This window comes from Electrona antarctica (assembly GCF_951216825.1).
Source record: "Electrona antarctica genome assembly, chromosome: 24".
Lineage (NCBI taxonomy): Eukaryota > Metazoa > Chordata > Actinopteri > Myctophiformes > Myctophidae > Electrona > Electrona antarctica.
This window is the reverse complement of record NC_136803.1, coordinates 30,607,506-30,628,803: the sequence shown is the minus strand read 5'-3', so window position 1 is coordinate 30,628,803 and position 21,298 is coordinate 30,607,506. Positions and strand designations below refer to the sequence as shown.

At 41.1% G+C, this 21,298-nt stretch overlaps 1 protein-coding gene and 1 long non-coding RNA gene across 3 annotated transcripts in view; both read right to left on the bottom strand.

The window, feature by feature from the left end:
- Positions 1 to 1,470, bottom strand: part of LOC306917425 — a 204,580-nt gene extending 203,110 nt beyond the window's left edge. The window contains exons 1-2 of one of the 2 annotated variants that reach the window (XR_013789166.1): positions 1,353 to 1,470; positions 655 to 729 (exon numbers count right to left, since the gene is read on the bottom strand). This is a non-coding gene — a long non-coding RNA (uncharacterized lncRNA). Of the gene's footprint in view, positions 1 to 654; positions 730 to 1,179 lie in introns of both variants that reach the window. The other variant, XR_013789167.1, reaches the window with a different exon arrangement.
- A 9,736-nt stretch (positions 1,471 to 11,206) lies between these two features.
- On the bottom strand, positions 11,207 to 14,784 carry LOC306916933 (carbonic anhydrase 4-like). The gene is made up of 8 exons (XM_079495032.1): positions 14,621 to 14,784; positions 14,489 to 14,515; positions 13,350 to 13,520; positions 13,015 to 13,160; positions 12,765 to 12,860; positions 12,602 to 12,680; positions 12,335 to 12,498; positions 11,207 to 11,343 (listed from the first exon to the last, which is right to left on the bottom strand). The coding sequence occupies exons 1-8, from the start codon at positions 14,763 to 14,765 to the stop codon at positions 11,239 to 11,241; spliced, it is 933 nt and encodes a 310-aa protein (XP_079351158.1). The 5' UTR covers positions 14,766 to 14,784; the 3' UTR covers positions 11,207 to 11,238.
- Between the last annotated feature and the right edge of the window lie 6,514 nt (positions 14,785 to 21,298).

Below are 21,298 nucleotides of genomic sequence, written 5' to 3'. Positions count from 1 at the left end.
CATGGGGGTCCCCGAACCCCACTTTGAGAACCAGTGGTAGTGGCAAAGTATGATTACCAGTCAATATTGTAAAGAACCACTTTGTGTGCTAATTGACACCACTTGTTCTTTAGGATGTACATTGGTGCATATAAAGAAAATATGTTGTTCACATTTGCTTTGATGACAGGGGCTAGTCTACATCAGTGGTTCCCCAACTTGTTCATGTCAAGGACCCCCAAATTGATACTTATTAGCCCACGGACCCCCAATTTGAAAAGATATGCCAGGGACCCCCATAAGAGAACATTTTTACGGCTCTAGCAGTGATTCTCAGCCCGTTTAATTTCAAGAACCCTCAGTTTGACATGCATTAGTCTACAGTCCCCCATTTAATGTAATTTCTATCGCTGGGACCCCCAATTTATATTGTAAAATCAATGTTAATGTAATTCTGAGAGTGTAAAATGGAATCAAATGGACCCATTAGGGTCCATTTGGTTCCATTTGTACACTCTCAGAGTTATACAGACCCATAGGGGTCCATTTGGTTCCAAACTAATTTAGCTGGGGACCCCCTGGAACTCACTCAAGGACCCCTGGGGGTGCCCAGACCCCACTTTGGGAACGCTGGTCTACATGCTATGCTAATTACTATTCTCAATGTTTACTCACTCAGGCTGTCTCGGTTCCAAGTCTGCATGCTGCATGGGGCCTATCTATCTGCGCCACGCAGACAACGCAACTTGTCTTCCGTGCCGTCGGTAAAAAAAATACAATTATTAATACATACATGCAATGACAGTTGAGTTGAACAGAACAAAGTTTGGCGGAGCATGGTGGTGGTGGCTGCTGCTAGTACACAGCCACACGCACGCACGCGCGCGCACACACACACACACACACACACACACACACACACACACACACACGTGTCCCCGCCGCCCAAATAACAGCTCTGGTATTATGAAGGAACTCAGAACTACAGAAGTGGCGACCTTAGAGGTGGCGACAGCCAGTTAGGCCTACGTTCACAAATCACAACTACTGTACAGTGCTCCGCTGTTTATAAACCAAAACGCAGTTTGGAAGTTGTATTAGCTGCTGCTGCTTCACACCTGCTGTACAGTATCCCCGCAGCTGTTTATAAGGCTATAAAAGTGCATGATATGATTTGACGACATAAAAATTATCACACACCTGTTGCAGAAGCACTCTGAAGCAGCAGGCCTAATTAGACATTACCCTACGTCCACATGCTATTCTACTAGGCACTAGTTCAGTTGTAGGCTAATTTGACCTACTTTCTTTTTTTATTTTCATTATATTATAATATCATATCTAATATAACTATAAGCCAGTGTCGCACTCACAAACAATTCGTAATGCGCAGATAAATCCCGCCCGCCGTCATCACCAGCTGTTTCCACTTTCACCACGTCAATGAGGGAGGCGGGGAAAACCAGACCAGCCTCCCAGACTGGAGAGCGCATGCCAGGAGAGATTCATCATTGGTTCTTCTTGCTGTCAATCAAGTAAGAAAGTTGTGCTCAGCTAAGGAAATAACTAAATAAATAAATAAATGTCAGGTAAGGAGTAGACCATAGAGTATATAAAAGGAGTAGACCCCCAAACTAATAATGTAGGCTAAGGCTATTTGCAGTGGTGGGAAAAGTAGGCTACTCATATGATTTACTTTAGTAAAAGTATAAATAGGCCTAGTAAAAGTGCCAAATAAAATATTGGGATCACATTGTACTAAAATAACAGATCTACAAGCTCACAAAGCATTGCATCGTGACGCATTGAGAGCTTGTAGATTGTCTATCTTCAAATAGCGGCGGTTCATATGTTTTGTAATAATAATCAAAATCTACTAATGTTTTCAATAGTATATAGGCCTACTGAAAATTGAAAATACTCCACTAAAGTAAAAAAATAAATCACACCTGTGTGAAGTGAGGGGCGCTGGCCAGATTGTGATGTCATCTCATTCTGGCCAATCACAATTTCCGTCTTCACTTTTCTGCCCTCACTTACCGGTATATATTCAATATGTACCGGTCCGTACTTTGCTCAGCCAATCAAATCATCGCTATATGTGGTGATTTGCCAATGTTTGTGTTTACACAAACCTGGAAAGCTGAGCATAGGAGGCTAGGAGGGGCAAAAATAAAATACCTAAAAAAAACTGTAGTACTTGAGTAAATGTACTTGTTACTTTACACCGCCATGGCCGCCATGAAAATTTGCTTCCTATTTTTGGAAATGACTTGATGGAAACGCAATCTATCACTCTCTCTCTCTCTCTCTCTCTCTCTCTCTCTCTCTCTCTCTTTCTCTCTCTCTCTCTCTCTCTCTCTCTCTCAACAAATTGATTCTCTACCATACCTACAAGTGCTGTAATAAGAAGGAATGGAGTAATGGTAATTGGTAAAGGTTTGACATGGTGAAGCTTTTATTGGTTTTGTTTGTGTACTCTCTGTTGGATAACTTGGATTTCAATCACATCAAATAATGATGATCTCAGTCACACTGCCACTGCCACTGTGTTTTTATATAACTGTTATGTAACAATACAAAGGGGGGAGGGCATTAGGGGTGTAACGATATAGTAACTAAAGAATCAAAGTATATCGAAATGAAAACAGCAACATGTATCATATCGTTTTGCACTGCAAATAATCGGTATGGAATCGTTTTGCTATGCAAATAATCGATTGTATCAATACTACATTTTTGTGTGGGGTATTTAGCAATTTTTAGAAGAAAAAAGAAAAAGAGGGGTTTAATTACTTAGTTTAATAATAATGTCAATGTATTTTAAATATATATATTTATATATATAATAATATATTTCAAATCATCTAATCGTATCGGATCGCCATAATGAACCAATATCGTCCATGTATCGTATCGTAAACCATGTATCGTGATACGTATCGTATCACTGTTAAAAGGTATCGTTACACCCCTAGGGGGCATGCATGCATGAAGAAGAATTAAGACTAAAGAGATAAAATAGCAGTAGACAAGGAAATCAATATGTTTTTCCTCATTGCAGTCCAGTGATTCCAGTCATTCCTAGCACACAGTCAGAGTGATGGACACTGACACAGAGACAAACAGAAGCACATGGGGTATTTTAACATTAATATGGCATGCATATGGTGCCATACATCAAAAGGAAGAATACCAATTAATAACTCCTCGTGCTTTCCTCTCACTCCATGCCCTTGACAAGGAGCGTTTGACCTAATTAATTGCAAGATAGATGACATTGTCCTCCACTGCATTTAATGTGCACCCAAGATGGGTAACCGCTCGGTCTTGGAGTAGCCATAGCAGTCTGCTTGCACATTTATAATTGCGATTTTTTTCCCCCCTGAATTGCCCCAAATCGATTTCCTCACCAGTTCTGCAGGTTTGTCTGCAGTGAATGCATGATTATTTGTCACTGTCTTTCTTCCATAATTCAAATGTAATTTCCAATTATATGCCCGTCATGGTGAGATTGTCACATTGACGTGTGGATTGGCGACAAGGAGGTGTGCAGTACAGCAGGGGTTCTCAACGTTTTTGGCCGGGGACCCCCGGAAATGCTTTGGCAATGTCTCGGGACCCCCGCCCTGCCCCCTCCCGACCCCCAATATAAATTGACTGCTACAATAACCTTAAACCATTTTGGGCGGGAACCCCTTTTGGTGTTTTAAGCATTGTTATAATTTAGCTATTGAAAAATAGCAGATCTACAAGCTCATAGCGCGCCACCGAGTGGCGCGCTACGAGCTTGTAGGTCTGCTATTTTTGAAAAATCGTGAAAATATATATATATATTTTTTTGAAAATAATTTGGGGACCCCCTAAAATAATTTGGCGACCCCCCGAGGGGTCGCGACCCACGGGTTGAGAACCCCTGCAGTACAGGACCCACATGTTGGCCTCGCCATATAGATAATGTCAACTGTAGTCACAGCCATTAAATAAGATCAATTATTGTTGTATTGCTCGAATTGATTGAAAATTTAAAATATATCTATCGTTTACACACTATTCTTTGAATCAGAGTCTACTATAGTCTCTATTGTCCTATCCACTATAGTCCTATCCGATCTTCATCCAAACAACAAACTTTAAGACTTACGTAACTGCATACATTTCCTTGGTATCTCGGGTCCGAATTAGTCCCTGATTAGGTGGCCAGATTGGCCGGAATTGGGGATCTGCACTTACCGATAAATTGTTATCTCGTTTTTGCCATGGCCTCTACATAGCGCCCTCTTGAGGTTAACAAATGCCCTTAACTGTCGGGTGCGACAGAGCAAAGTGATCTGGGTACAATTCTCCCATAGTGAAGAGAAGAGAGTCCGCACACAGGTTTGCTCCAATGGTGTTATCTTTTATTGAAATACCATAATAATATAAGACCGCAGGCGGCCTTAATCAGATGATAATTGTTAGTATGTGACAACCTCCCTTTTATCTAGGTCGTCACGTCACGTGACTGATGTTGACTGGGTAGGTAATTTACAAACACAAATGACAATATAGTATGAATAACCACCACAGTTTACAATAGTACAACAGTTTCAAAACAAAAAACAGTTTCAAGAGAACTTGTTGGTTTTTAGTTTGTTGCAGACTGATTTAATATTTTTTATATATTTTATAAATACGGTATTTTAAATATTTTAAATATTTTAAATATTTTAAATATTTTAAATATTTTAAATATTTAATTTTTTAATTTACACATTTTTTTTATTTTTAAGATTTTTTTAAAAAACAATTCTTCCATAGTCCTCATCATACCACTATGGTCATGAGGGTATTACCTTTGGATTTTGACATGAATCCAAACTGTTTAATTTGAGTGCATTTGTTTAGAAGCCACTTATAACAACTTGCAAGTTGGGTTGTGGTAGGTGTCACAAGCACAGACACCTCTCAGAAATGTATTGATGCCAGCAGGTTACCAATACCCACTGAGCTGAAGTCGAAGACAGATAAGGAAAAAGGGATGGGAGAGTTGAGAGCATGCTGCGAGAGGGGACAGCTGTATATGCCGCTGGGTAGAGAGAAGAAAAACATTCAGTCTTTTCAGAGACTAGTGTGTTGAGCAGAAACGGAGAAAGGCTTTCCAAGAGTCCCTGTCACTTTACCTCAGCACATCAACGGGCACTATTAGCTCCTGTGCTTTCCTCGCAAGTCATAGCTTTTTCTTGTTGTCCACATGATTGCCTACCCCTGAAGCATCCCATTGTTAAGTATGAGCACATGCTTTGGCACATGGAATACGGAAACATCACCTGAGCTCACAGCAGGGGGGTGTACGGGGGGCAGCGGCAGTACGGGGGGCAGCGGTGGCCTAAGTCAGGGGTTCTCAACGTTTTTGGCCGGGGACCCCCGGAAATGCTTTGGCAATGTCTCAGGACCCCCGCCCGCCCCCTCCCAACTCCCAATATAAATTGACTGCTACAATAACCTTAATAAAAGAGACAATACACCATAAATAAATACTGAAACCAGATATAATCATTAGGGAAGGTGTATGCATGTACTGTGTACTATATGTAAACTCTTAATTTCCATTTTCCAGCCATTCAGTTGCAAAACAAATCTTTTTGAAAATCATTTGGGGACCCCCCAAAATAATTTGGCGACCCCCCGAGGGGTCGCGACCCACGGGTTGAGAACCCCTGGCCTAAGGGTTAGAGGAGCGCCCTTGTTGCTGTTCGATTCCCCGGACGGGAAGTGATTGTCATCACTCACCCAACACCGCTGAAGTGCCCTTGAGCAAGGCACTGAACCCCCAACTGCTCCAGTGGAGCTGCTTAGTGGCCAACAGTATAAGACTGTGGTTGTACTGGTCAGCTCCCAGGTGTGTGTCTGTCTGTGTGTTTCTATGTGCAGCGCGTTGCTGAAAATGAGCACTTGTGCTCAGCTACTATACCCTGGGTAAATGAAGGAAAAAAAAGAAAAGAAAAAGCAGCTCACGGAAAGAATTGACTTATTTGGTCATTTAACAACAAAAGTGTAAAAATCTACTCATAACTTCGCAGAGTCTAAATCCATAAGAATCAGGCTTTTACAGTATGTGCTGAAAGCATGCCACTCAGTTGTGTAAAGACACTCATTTAGATTGTTTAGTGGAAAATGCTAAAGTATTTGAAGTTACAAGTTTTAAATTGCTGTCCAACTGTTGAATATTAGGGCCAGGGGTAATGACAAGAGAAACAACAAACGCATGCAGGAGTGGCATTTGCTTCATTCGCGTGATGGAAAAGATTGGGTGTAATGCAGAGGGATTGTGTTGTTCCCATACTGTACATCCATGTTTGACCCAAATGGAGCACCTTTTCGCTCTTATGCCGTCCCTTTTACCTACCGAGTGAATCCAAACCAAAGGGCAACAAAATAGAGCCAACTGACTTTTTATTTTTGGTTCAAAGAAAGAAAGAAAGAAAGAAAGAAAGAAAGAAAGAAAGAAAGAAAGAAAGAAAGAAAGAAAGAAAGAAAGAAAGAAAGAAAAAGAAAAAATGCTGATGATCTTATCCACAAACTTTCTTCCTCCATAACTTTCCCATTATGCCTCGTGAAAAACAAGCCTCAAAGTGAGGCTCTTTCATACACCCGAATGTTCGACAGGCGTCTTGTTTATTCCAGACATGAAACAGGCTAACCGCGGTTAGCTTTTATAACTCCCTCTTATTCTGTTAGACACGCATCTCTGTTTGATCATTCTTTTTTTTTGTCAGATCTGCTGTTTTGATGGAAGGACCTTCAAGACCTGTGACAGGCATCCGCGGGGTGATGTCTCCCTGAGGCCATATCTAAATGTCTGCCTTTTAGAACCAAACCTCTGCCAGAATGATGCTGTACGAACCCTTTACCTACCGTGTCAGTCTCAAATTCAAAGGGCAATATTACATGAATAGAGCTACAGCACTGTACTTTAAGTACGAATTGATGGAATGTTTTTGGTAGAATCGTCTTTATTTTAAAAGTGTGGTTTAGTTTTTTTGGTGGTTATGTGGGTGAATGATACAGAGATTGACTGAATACTTTATTAACAGTAGATGCAGTACAGTGAAAAGTTATGCTAAAACACAAAAATGCGATTCCCTGTTCTCCTTGCTCTCACAGAACGCAAATATTATTTAAAATGATACATTTTTCAAACACATTTTGGAATGTAATTTTGGAAAGATAAAGATACCATAGGCTATATGTTATGTACCGTATCTTTGATCTTATTTTGAGTGGCTGCAATAGATACTAAAACTATATTTGTGTAAATGTATGAATGTATGCGAGACATTTGAATCCATCATCACCTACAGGCCATACTTTTAGTTCAATCAAAAATATTCCCCTCTCTTTAGTAAAAAAAAAAAAAAAAAGAAACAAAAAATGCTGAGTATATTATTCTAAAACTTTCTTCCTCACCTAAACTTTACCATATGTCTCATGAAATACAAGCCTGGAGTGTGAGGCACTTTCATACACCCGGACAGATGAATGTTCGACAGGCTTCTTGTTTCTTTTCCAGACATGAAACGGGCTATAGCGGTGGGCTTTACTAGTCCATTCTTATTCTGTTAGACACGCATCTGTGTTTGATCATTCCTTTTAAGTCAGATCTTCTGTTTTGATAGAAGGACCATAGAGACTTGTGGCGATATCTCCCCGAGGCGGTGTCTGCTTTTTTACAACCAACCTCTGCCAGAATGCCAAGAGCCAGAAAAAAGTCCTTGAGAGAACGTCAAATTACCTTAAATGTATGCCAAGACTCAAGAGACACCATCGGAAAGTAACTTCATTAATGCTGAAATGCCTGTCAGCCTGAGTACAAGAAAAAACACGCAAATCTGTGAGCCTTGAGTACGTGTAAGTAGTCGAAGTTTTTTGAAGTGGTACCCTTGTGCAAATTACTGCTTGTTAAGCAGGTTTCCAAGCACTCAGTGGGGAGACGGTCAATGGGTGGAGTTTCTCAAAAAGAGCCAGCCCAGAAATAAGAGTCAATAAATGGAGTCGCAGGGGGCTGGCCATAATCATAATTATACACTGCTTTATCCTACACTTGTGAACATTCACAACACAGAATACACTTATGAAGGTGTGCGTGCGTGCGTGCGTGCGTGCGTGCGTGAGAGACATAATTCAGTGGTGTGGGCCTGGCATTGTCACTCCTTGCCAACAGACACCGATGGCGGCGATGGGGGACGCATTTCATTATTCAGTGACATTCTCCAGTCTTGGAATTAGAATCGATAACCTTCCTGTGAAAAGACTGACCTTTCAACTATGAATGAATTATGAATGAATGTATTGATTGATTAATTAATCAATTTGTGAATAACCAAGTAAGTAATTAAGTAAGTAAGTAAATTTCAAAATCATCATGCATCATCTCATACTGGCCGATCAGAATGCCTGTTGCCTGTGATTGGTTGGCTGATTTGCTCGTTTACACATGACGTAAAGTTTTCCTTCAATGTCAATGGCGTTTAATGTTTTGATGTTTAATTTACGTCATAAAAAGCGGAATTCTGACGTCTTTTCTCCATTCATCGTCAATGGAGACGGAATTTAGGGGACATTTGACCTGGAATTATCTTACCGTGGCCAATGGAAAATCTTGAGACAGTGTGCGGACAAAAGCTGTTTATAGAAGGGGGCTAAAAAAAATCACTCTGGTGTGAAGTGAGGGGCGCCCACTGTATTTATATCGTCCACATGACGTCTCACGTCACGCTGCCCTAAATAAACATTAAAAGTCCATAGACTTGGCTGCCATATGACATCATTTTCAAAAGCCATGCATTGGAGGTGCTATAGCCCCTAGCGCCTCTCAAAATATAGCTCTATTTGCGCGTATATTTATTGTCACACACACATAACCTCATATACTAGGTTGGCCTTAGCTTAGTCTGGTAATCAGAAGGTCACCATTTTACCCACCTAAACGTGTTCCTAAATGTGGAGTTATTAAGCTGACGTATGTGTACAGTAGGGTTTATAGTCAAACGTTTAGTGTTTCAGGCTAGAATAAAAAATATTTTAAAGCCAAAATGTAGATAACACAACATTGATGATGTGTCCAAGACTCCAAGTTTGTGCATCACAATGTTTTGTTAACTGTGTGCAACAAATGTGTTGAAATTGTCAGTTCATGAATAAATCTGAGTGCTGGACATAAATTCTACTAGGTTCATACTGTACATATTCAACTTTCGATTGATACTGTCCTATATTTTTGTTAAAGTCCCAAAGCCGATCGTAGCACATACGGCAGCTTTTTGTGAATTTCCACATGTTATCTTTACATGGTTGATATAGCTCTACTATCAGGAAAATGTACCTCCGAATTCAGCAAACTGTATGTTGCTTTGGAATTAGCCTCGGAAACCCAGACGTTTTTATTTCCAGGGAGGAAAAAAAAGGTCTGGGACCTAGTCCACTTCAATCCGGCATAGAGTAGCGCAAACGTCGATCACTCTCTGCTGATTTCTGATCGTCTGCAACTTTGTTAAATTGACGCACACATGTACACACACACACACACTCCTCTCTCTGTCGCTCTAATTAATTAGTCTCATGTCACGCAGCTGCGTCTAGATTCTCCCGGCGGATCCTGCCGGGAGCTGCCTATTCTCTTTATTCAGACCGCAGCCATCTTGCCAGCAAGGTGATACCTAGGTGACACTTTCCATAGAGAGCCCATTCATCCAAACAGAAAAGTCCTCTCTAATTATATTAAACACCATCAAAATCACCAACATTGCAGCTGTAGGGAAAGCTTGAATTATCCTCTTTTGAATTATCCGCAGCCGTGTGAATATCATCAATGCCAGCAGCCATAGAAACCATAGGAGGACCCCAGGCTACTTTGGAATGGATGGTGCAAAATGAGTGTTTATAAAACAGTTGCTTGCTGTAGAAGGCCTTATATTTTAATAGTTTTTGGATTAAGGTTGGTGAGGTTGTAAAGCTATGTGCTAAAGTCCAATATATATTTTGTACATGCATGTGAGACACATTGTGTCTCCGAACATATGTTTTATTCATATTAATTAATTCCTGCCATTAAAAAATTTATGTTATCTAACATGATTTCATTTAATTGCGCTAAATACATTACAACTTCATTATGTAGGCAGTAATTTATTGGACTGCTGTTTCTGTTAACGTCCGTATTGTGAGCAGAGCTTGTAGATTGGCTACTTTTGGTAATTCTTTACCAAAAGTACCCGATCTACAAGCTCACAACACGGACGTCGCGTTGCTTATAGATCGGCTATTTTTACCGTATCCCCCCCCCTCCCCCCCCCCCCAGGATTAGCGGGGGTTCATAATCATGCTGCTGATATTTTCATATTGTCAAGGTGGTGCACTGTTTTCATATTGCTGGATAATGGATACAATATTAATTTATTGATAATAATAGGCCTATGTTATTTTAAAATTATAAACTTTTTGAAATGAAATCTATATTTACCCAGGGTATCTGGGCTAAGCTCAAGAACTTGTTTCCAGCCAGGCCCTGCTCATAGAACACATTTCATCGTAGTGGTTCAATGCCTTGTTCAAGGGCACTTCAGCGGTGGTAATTTTAACGTGTCGGACGGCTGATTCGAACTAGGAACCTTCCGGTATCAAGACCGCGCCGCTATCCGTTCGGCCACCGCTGCCATCATCATTTCAGCAGCAGCGTTTTGACTGGTTTTTTGTAGTCAGTTGATTCTTCATATCCAATTGAGTGAAACGGCCGGGATGATTTGTTTATTTTTCATACAGTTCTTTATGAGGCGATCTGAAAAAACCCTATGGGGATTACAATGCAAATAAAAAGTACATGAACCCACGGACCTATAGCGCCCTCTACCGATATTGACGTCAGAGCTCCCCATACAGGGAGTATTGTCCGAATTAATCACTATTTGAGTCCACTGAGTCTGGGTCCCCGTATGGGGAGTAGGGAGTAGGGAACAACCCTAGCAATTCGAACGCAGCCCTGGACTCCATTGAAGAACACAAGGTCAGTCCATTGCTCTCCCAAGGTTGGCTGAGGGAGTGTAGCACCCAGGATTGCATTAGACAATATTGACAGTGGGTAAAAAAAAAAAAGTTGTGGGATATTAAAAAACAAAAACAAAACATAGATTATAAAATAACATATAAGACAAGTGTGTGGGTCGCATTGCTTACATGCATAAAGAACACATTGTCCACAGTTGGAGTTCATTTTTATTAAATTTACTGGGTTGTCACTGGCTGGGCCGGCTGAACGCCTCTGAAGATGTTGGTCATCATCGCCGAGGTGGAGTCGCCAACATGCAGCGTGGTGCTGAAGAGGTCGATCTGCAGAGGAGACATCACTTCATCAACTATACGGCAGTGGTTCCAAATGCATACACATTGATCCCGAGACCCAAAAGAGGTCTCCCCGGTACCCAATAATCTAAGATCACAATATAGATCGATCTGCTTTTTTTCCACTGCTTTAAGAGCAGATTTAAGATTTTAAATTGTTACATTCTTTTGAATGTGACATTTATTTTCTCATTTGTTCATGTTATCTTATATTTCTTTTTAAAATGGGGTCTGTGTCCCGAAGATGGCTCCCGACCCATTATTTGAGGGAAAAGTGAAATATAGAACCTCCTACCAGAGCTGTATACAGGTAGAACCCACTTAAAGCCCACGTGGGCATCCCAGTTAGGACCCACATAAAATTGCCTAGTTGGGGCCCACCTAGGGCCCAGGTAGCACCCACTTACAATTACAATTTAGGCATTTAGCAGACGCTCTTAATCCAGAGCGACTTACATTAAGCAAGAACAAAAAGCATGGGAATACATCACATATGTAAAATGCATTTATCGCGAAACATGCGTAAGCTAAGAACGTGACTAGAACAGATCTATATAATGACACTATACATATAAACTATAACTAGAACATATCTATATAATGACACTATACATATAAACTATACATATATGCTATACTATGGTGTACATATATACTATGAAGTGATATGACTACATACAATGCACTTATTGTGCTACATGACATGCTATAAGTCTGTTTCAAATGCTATATAAGTCTAAGAAGTGCTGTCTAAGGGGGGTAGGGTAAGTGCTATGGGCCACTTAAAACCCACATGGGCAACCCAGGTGAGAACCATCTGGTGCCCGCTGACATTTCTATGGGTCCCATATGGTTATCCCACCTGGCTCCCACATAGGTAGCCCACCTCTAAACCACATGGGACCCATGTTGGCGTGCTGGCTGGGTAACATTAAGTCATGATTTCAAAACGGTTGCATGCATGTCAAATCAAACTCACCAGATCTTTGCTGACTTTGATTGAATCCTTGAACACGGTCCAAACCACAGCTTCGTTACACAAGGGGGTGGTCAACGAGCCGAGGTAGCGGTAGTACTTGGTACGATCCACTCCGCTCAACAGATCATCCAGGGAAATGCCAGCAGCAATTTCTACACTCTGGTCTGTAGACAAAATGCACATGGACTGGTGAAGGAACTGCAGCTGATCCTTCACTGAATTCATTACAAGGTCAAATTTGAAGGGAAATGAAGAACGAATGCTTACCTTTCCGTGTGATCTTGGCCAAGTAGGAGGTCAAGGTCTTCCAGCTTGCAGGTGAAGCAGTTTCTTTGCCTGACATTTCCTGTCAAAGTGCAGTAAACACTATTATTTATCACACGTCAGGTCCCATTTATTAGCATCTGATGTTAATGAGAATCTCCTTCACCTCTATGAAGAATCCAAGAGCAGCAAGCCCAGTGGAGTTCTGGACAGCTTGCGCTGTATCCCCGTTAAATGAGGCCTTCGCACTGACAATGTGCAACTATAGGAGGGAGGAAAATTAAGACAAAGTACGTAGGTCAGTGGTTTATTTCAAGAACGATTCTATTCCAGTTACCCGGACAGCACAATAGCTTAATTAAATTTGCGAATAGATACAAAATAGTTCTGAATTGAATAGTTGAAAACTGCCATACCTCCATGGGGTAGCGCTTGCCGTCCACCGTGTGCTCTGAGCCGCCGACTGAACAGCAGTTGCCCCAATGAAAGTGGATCTGCAGGCTGTCATAGGCCTCCGCTAGATCACCTCCTGAAATACTGACCCCACTAAGTCCTACTTTGACTGGTGTGTGTGTGTGTGTGCGCGCGTGTGTGTTTTCGGGGGTGGGGGGGGAATGTATTAACATCTTGTACAGTTTAATTCTGTAGTTGGACAAACACCATAACACATAAGAGGAACGGAATTTACCAAAAAATAAAAGGTTTCTGGCTGCCCGAAAGCAACGGAAAGGTCTCTAAAGCTGCGACTCACGTGTTTTGCCAGTGTTTAAGACGTTTGTCATTGATGATTTGCTGCCATAGTTGTTAAAGGTGAAGGCTCCCAATTTGGAGTCACTGGTGGCTGATGCCGAGACGATGTCAATCGGAGATTGCCTGGAACCATTACAATGATTTGGAGAAATGGTCGGCCAAGTCGCGTCATCTAAAAGAGCACAAACAAGAGTTTCTATTAATCAAGCAGCATAGGTGTTCATTGTATAATTACTTCAAATATATCAGGATTTACATATTGATTTACCAGGGGTCCACACACACGCACGCGTGTTTCTGGTAATAATTGACCTCCGTATAGGCCCGATATGTCTGTAGCAAAAATATAATTTTGACAAATGTCCATCACGAGGTGATGTAGCCGCAATTTGCAACTCTAGATTTTTTTATAATGGGATGAATGTAGAGTTGCAATACCCTCCATTGACTCCCCACTCATCATTTTGCGTTTGCGATCTGCTTGTCTTAAACTACGTTAAACTCACCAACATTGCAGCTGTAGTCCAAGCTTGAATTATTCCCTTTCAATCTGCAAAGCTTGTTTTTCATAAAAATCCCCCGTAGACATGTTATGAGCTACTTTCTGTCAAGAAGAAGAAATGTTGGAGTTTGGAAGCGCTCGTTTTTATTAAGGGGTCGCGCTGCTGCCTCCTGCATTATGTGCAAATGCGAAACAGATGCATGCAGGGACGTTCAGTGACTTACGACGAGCGCTTCCAAACTCCAGCACTTAGAAAAAGAATCACTTGCACAGAATTTCTTGACAGAAAGTAGCTCATAACATGTCTACGGGGGATTTTTATGAAAAACAAGCTTTGCAGATTGAAAGAGAATAATTCAAGCTTGGACTACAGCTGCAATGTTGGTGAGTTTAACGTCGTTTAAGACAAGCAGATCGCAAACGCAAAATGATGAGTGGGGAGTCAATGGAGGGTATTGCAACTCTAGATTCATCCCATTATAAAAAAAGCTAGAGTTGCAAATTGCAGCTAGAGGTGATGATGAACCCCTGTTTGGGGTTCTCCTTCCTTGAGTTGTAAATGTTGATTACCACTGATAGTGCAAGTGCAAGTGCAAGTGCTTAGGTATTTCGAGGAATATTATGCAACATTGACTTACTGCATTCTGGAAGATGGTAACACCAAGCTGCATGAGAAAATTACAAAAGAAAATGCTCATTATAGCCTACATATGGCCATGCATAATATACAAGTAAAATCTCTTCAAAATCAAACCAAACACTTAACCTACCGACTGAGGTAAAATCTCTGGGGATCATGTGGCCGGAAATGCCATACCAATTATAATACCAATTAGAATACCAATTAAAGTCTGCCTTGCCTACAGCCAATGTGAGCAAGAGAGCGCAAGCAACAGACACAAGAATCCACTTCATCTAAATAAGAAAACGGACAGAAAGAGGTGAGAGTCAGCAACTCACGTCACTCAAATGCAAAAGAACAGCTGTGAAATGAAATGATCAACAGATCAGCAGTCAAGTGATTCAGTGGTCTGTGCACTTCTTTCCTTAATTGCAAGAACAGCATTGCTTCCCCCAACATTATCCCATTGACCATATTATGCTCTAATAGGCTATCCCTCAATATGGACTTGAGGGATAGATATGATTTTTTTAAATCAAATTGTCAAAAAATGTACCCATGGTGCAGCTATAGCACATTAACTTAGCCTACATTTAATGGGAAAAACGCAAATAACAACCCCATGACCAAAAATAAATTTAACAGAAATTCTTACCTTCACAAAACACCTGTTGAAGATCAGGTCCTCTCTTTTATTAGTGTAGCCAATTGGAATTGAGCCTCAGAGGCCACCATAGGGGCGTGCACTTCCTCATTGACAATCACCATGTGACTATTTAAATGCCCTGTCTTCTTCCAAGCAGGAGTTTGGTGAATGCTGGCCTGGCCGTGGGTCTTGAGACCTGGGTCTGCTGTTGTTTTTATTGTGAACAAAGTGAGCACTAACTATAGAAGCTGGCCAAAACTGTCTGTCTGTGTGTCAGTCAGTCAGTCAGTTAGTCTGTCTGTCTGTGTGTGTCATGCTGTAACACCACCCGCCCGCCACCAGGGGGTGGGTGGGGGTGTGTGTGTGTGTGTGTGTGTGTGTGTGTGTGTGTGTGTGTGTGTGTGTGTGTGTGTGTGTGTGTGTGTGTGTGTGTGTGTGTGTGTGTGTGTGTGTGTGTGTGTGTGTGTGTGTGTGTGTGTGTGTGTGTGTGTGTGTGTGTGTGTGTGTGTGTGTGTGTGTGTGTGTGTGTGTGTGTGTGTGTGTGTGTGTGTGTGTGTGCAAACACACACACACACACACACACAGGGTTAGAAAAAGAAAAAACAATTTACAGTATTGAAAGAAGGGGCTGTGGTCACTGTGTTCATTGTTTTTAATATCATTAAGAACAGAGTCGTGGTATGCTACATATGAATGACAATGTTTCAAATTCAACAACATTTAGGACAATTAAATCCAAATGTTTTGCTCGCGGACCTATAATTGCTCTTAACATGCACAATCTAAGGCGCTTACGATGCTGGCCCACTTCTCAGCTCGGCTTACGTTCTGCGTTTGAAACCCGTAGATGCGTTGTTTTCTTAAATGGTTTTTCTTTGTGGCTTTCGCCTTTATTTTTTATTTTTTTTTGGAGGGACAGACAGTAGGCTGACAGGAAATGGGGAGAGAGATGGGGGAAGACATGCAGTAAAGGCCGTCGGGATCGGGAGTCGAACCCGCGGCACACTGCCAGACTGGATTACCAACCAAGGTGCCTGGACCGCTGAGCCACGGCCCAGGCTAGATGAGTTGTTTTCAATAAAAAAGGTGTTTTGATCCACTCTGTCTCTGAATCTGGCATCTATCTTGGGTATGGGCACTGATGACGTGGAGGAGGGAACACCCCACCCCCCCCCCCAGCGGGAATCGAACCCAGGACCCTCTAGCTGTGCGCTTCATTAATTCTTTATCGTTTATTCGGCTACAGTCAAATACTTATTTTATTTTTATTTTTAGAATTTTCTTCAAAACACACTTTTTGCTCCTCCTACAGATTTTGTCCAAATCTCACAGAAGTCGGCACACATGATCTCCAGACATATCCGATTAAAACACCACAGGCAGAATTTTGTTTTAAGTAAATTTTTATTATATTTACTGATCCAAAACAAATTGCATATACAAACATATTCTCAGTTCTCTCATGGCATGGCATTGTTCTCATGGCGCTGTGCACTGGTACTGTACATCATATACATTGCGGGTTTTCAGCGAACCAACGCAGTTTCTGCAGGAACTGCTTTTCTCGTTTTAAAATCAACTGCCACTATGAAATTGTTACGTATAATGTGAAGGAAAACGGTTGTCTGTTATAGTTATTATCATCATGATGTTATTATTTGGCCTCATTAGTTGTATTAGTTCATTAGATTATTATTTGTGGGCACTAAGGGCACACCTCCCCTGGCCTAATTACATTTGATTGTCAGGAAGGGCATATAGGCCTGGGTGATTGGGAAAGGGCTGGACAGACGTTTATAGAAAATGTATTAAGACGAAGTAAAAAACAAAAAAGGAAATTATTCGGAGAAATGGTCGGCCAAGTCGTATCATCTAAAAGAACACAAACACAAGAGTTTCTATTAATCAAGCAGCATAGCATAGGTGTTCATTGTATAACTACTTCTAATATATCAGGATTTACATATTGATTTAGCAGGGGTCCTCAACAACACACACACACACACACACACACACACACACACACACACACACACACACACACACACACACACACACACACACACACACACACACACACACACACACACACACACACACACACTATACATTGTTAATTGTGATGTGTGATGAAAGCACTCTCTGTATAAGATCCAATTATAGTAATGCCACCCTCCTCTTTTTTGTTGTTTTTTTAGGTAGGACACTGATATGAATGCGGAAATTCTAGACCATTTCTAAAATGTAGCACATTGGCACAAATGTTTCTGGTCATAATTGACCTCCGTATAGGCCTGATATGTCTGTAGCAAACAAAAAATGTCCATCACGAGGTGATGATGATCGACCCCTTTTTGGGGTTCTCCTTCCTTGAGAGTTTGAGAAGTTTGAGAACCACTGATAGTGCTTAGGTATTTAGAGGAATATTATGCAAAATTGACTTACTGCAATCTGGAAGATGGTAACACCAAGCTGCAGGAGAAAATTACAAAAACAAAATGCTCATTATAGCCTACATATGGCCATGCATAATATACAAGTAAAATTACTTCAAAATCAAACCAAACACTTAACCTACCGACTGAGGTGGAAGCTCCGCTGCTGCCATGCCAGGCATTAAAACCAGCTTCTGCCTTGCCTACAGCCAATGTGAGCAAGAGAGAGCAAGCAACAGACACAAGAATCCACTTCATCTAAATAAGAAAACGGACAGAAAGAGGTGAGTGTCAGCAACTCACGTCACTCAAATCAACAACTGTGAAATTAAATGATCAACAGATCAGCAGTCAAGTGATTCAGTTGTCTGTGCACTTCTTTCCTTAATTGCAAGAACACCATTGCTTCCCCCAACGTTATCCCACTGACCATATTATGCTCTAATAGGCTATCCCTCAATATGTGGGCATGTGTAGTCACCTTTTTTATGAAAACATTTACCCATGGTGCAGCTATAGCACATTAACTTAGCCTACATTTAATGGAAAAAACGCAAATAACGACCCCCATGACCAAAAATAAATTTAACAGAAATTCTTACCTTCACAAAACAGATGTTGTCACCTTAAGTTCTCCCTGTGGAAGATCAGCTCCTCTCTTTTATTAGGTTCAGCAGATACTGTAGCTTGAGCACGCCCGTTCCTCCCATCACCCCTTGGCCTAAACCCTACCAGTATTTCTTCAGGTTAAAAAACTAGTTTGGCAAACACGTTTTTCAAGTATACTGTTGGGGGACCCCGTTTGGATTTTTTTTAACCAGCTGAGTGTAACTGTCTAAATTAAAATTGTGAGAGACCACTGAATTTGTTTTGACAAAACCCTGGTCATGATATTAAAATGACAACAGATTGTGTATCTCAGAAGTCAGTCCCGTTGCCAATGTTGTGAAACAGGTAGGCAAATCCGTTAGGGCCGATTCATACTCCTATTTTACCGCTGTTTCGGCGCTGTAGTGCCGAAATGATTTCGGCTCGTCAGAAATTTTCAGTAGCACCGAAGAGCCGACTTTAGGGCAGTACCCGCCCCCCCGAACCTCAAATGACGTCACATTGTAGGCTCTACAGAGCCGAGGAGTATGTATCGGCCCTTACAATTAAATATTTAATTCGACCAATTATCAGATAATGCTGTGGTTCTCAAAGTGGTGTCCGTGGACCCCCAGGGGTCATCAAATCCTACTAATATTGACCAGAGGCACTCAATGCCATCAACGCCTCTTCTTCCTGTGCAAGACCCTCCTTAATCCAGTTTAAAGTACTACATTGGGCTCATTACAGCAAAGCTAGGCTCGCTAAATTGTTCCCAGAACTGGCAGACTTGTGATGTGAAAAGTGAAATCTAGAAAGAAATGGAATATGTGGAAGTGGAATATGTTTTAAACATTTTTAACAACCAAAACCTTGTACGGGGTCCCTGGCACCAAATATTTTCAGATGGGGGTCAGATCCACAGCTAAGACTCTTATGTCCAGCTCTGAGGGTTTGTGTAAACACAAACATTGTCCTAACACATACATTGAATGCCCTAAGCCGTTTCGCAGATACTGCCATCTTAAATCTATCGAGATGCATTCTGGGTGGGCGCAAAGCAGTCTGGGATAAAAAGGGACCACGAAGCGACTCTAGCCTATAGAGGGGTTCTCAACGTTTTTGGCTGGGGACCCCCGGAAATGCTTTGGCCATGACCCACGCCCTGCCCCCCCTCCCCAGTCCCCACCGCCAATACAAACTGACTGCAAAAATAACCTTAATAATAGAAAAAATGTATCATAAATGAATACTGAAATCAGATATAATCTTTAAGGAAATGTATGCATGTACTATGTGTACCATGTAAACTCTTCATTTCCATTTTCCAGCCATTCAGTTGCAAAAAAAAAGTTATTTATTTATTTATATAAATTGGCGACCCCCCAAAATAATTTGGCGACCCCCGAGGGTTGAGAACCACGGGTTGAGAACCCCTGGCAGCTGCATTTCTGAACTTTCTGCACTTCTCTGTGATTTCCAAATATAGAAAAGTCGTTTTTGATAAACATAACAATGGGTGGAACAGATCGATGTGCTGTTGTGTTTACATGTTCAACAATAATCGGCGATATAAAGCCAAGTAAGTGGAAATTCATATCTGTAGAATTCTCGCTAGATGCTCTTATCTTAGTCCCTTAGTTTTTATATGTATTTAATTTGCATGCACCATATTAGGCCTATATTGTTGTTAGTTATTAGCTAAATACTGACAGAGAAAAGCAGTTGAGTACAAAGACTCCACTTCAGTTTAATAGTAGTATTCATGTACCGTAGTAGTATTGTAATAATAGAATAATGTAATCCCACATTTGGGATTGACAGAGGAAATCAGTATAGGCTACTGAAATCTGTTCTATGTTACACTGCCTGTAATTTCAGTTAGTTTTTTTGTTTTGTTTATTTTGCTAGCCGCTAATTTCATGTTGTAGGCTAATTTCCTTACATGTGCATCATAGTGTAAAGCCATTATTGTAATTATGTTGTTTCAGGTGGGTAATCTAAGCATCCATCTCAGATGACGCTCAAAGACCTGCAAGATCACTGTTTTCAATAAAAAAGGTGTTTTGATCCACCCTGTCTCTGAATCTGGCATCTATCTGTATGGGCACTGATGACGTGGAGGAGGGAACACCCCCCCCCCCCAGCGGGAATCGAACCCAGGACCCTCTAGCTGTGCGCTTCATTCATTCTTTATGCAAAGTTATTTGGCTACACTAGTCAAATACTTTTTTTATTTTTATTTTTAGAATTTTCTTCAAACCACACTTTTTGCTCCTCCTCCTACAGATTTTGTCCAAATCTCACAGAAATCGGCACACATGATCTCCGGACGTATCCGATTAAAACACCACAGGCAGAATTTTGATAGTGTGCGTATCGTTCGGCCCTAATCGGCTTCCAAAGTTAGTGGGAATTTTCACATTGTCCACAGTTTTAAGTTCATTTTTATTATATTTACTGATCCAAAACAAATTGCATATACAAACATATTCTCAGTTCTCTCATGGCATGGCATTGTTCTCATGGCGCTGTGCACTGGTAAAAAACAGGTGCAGGCCCTTTCACCACAAAACATCAAATGTAATTAGGCCAGGGGAGGCGTGCCTTTAGTGCCCACAAATAATAATCTAATAAACTAATACAACTAATGAGGCCAAATAATAACATCATGATAATAATAACTATAACAGACAACATTATATGTAACAATTTCATAGCGGCAGTTGATTTTAAAACGAGAAAAGCAGTTCCTGCAGAAACTGCGTGGGCTTGCTGAAAACCCGCAATGTATATGATGTACAGTATAGAAAATGTATTAAAGCTGAAGACAAAGTTTAAAAAATAACTAACAAAAATGGACCATTGCCCCAGCGCCGTGATGATGGATGGTGACGTATTCACTGGCCAAGGAAGCGGCAGAGGTTTGAATGCGTTCAAACAGACAGACAATGTGAGAAAAATGTGTAAAAAGAAAAATACAAGCATAAATAACTGCATAAAGCTGAAGATGTTGAAGTTTTGAACTCGATTTCTAGCACAAAGTATGTGGAAGTAGTTAGATGTGGCGAAAAAACAAAAGTGGCTGTAGAGAACTAGTGTGTGTTCGCTGGAGTGAGCCCCACGATGACGAGGTAAAATCTAAAAAATCTAAAAT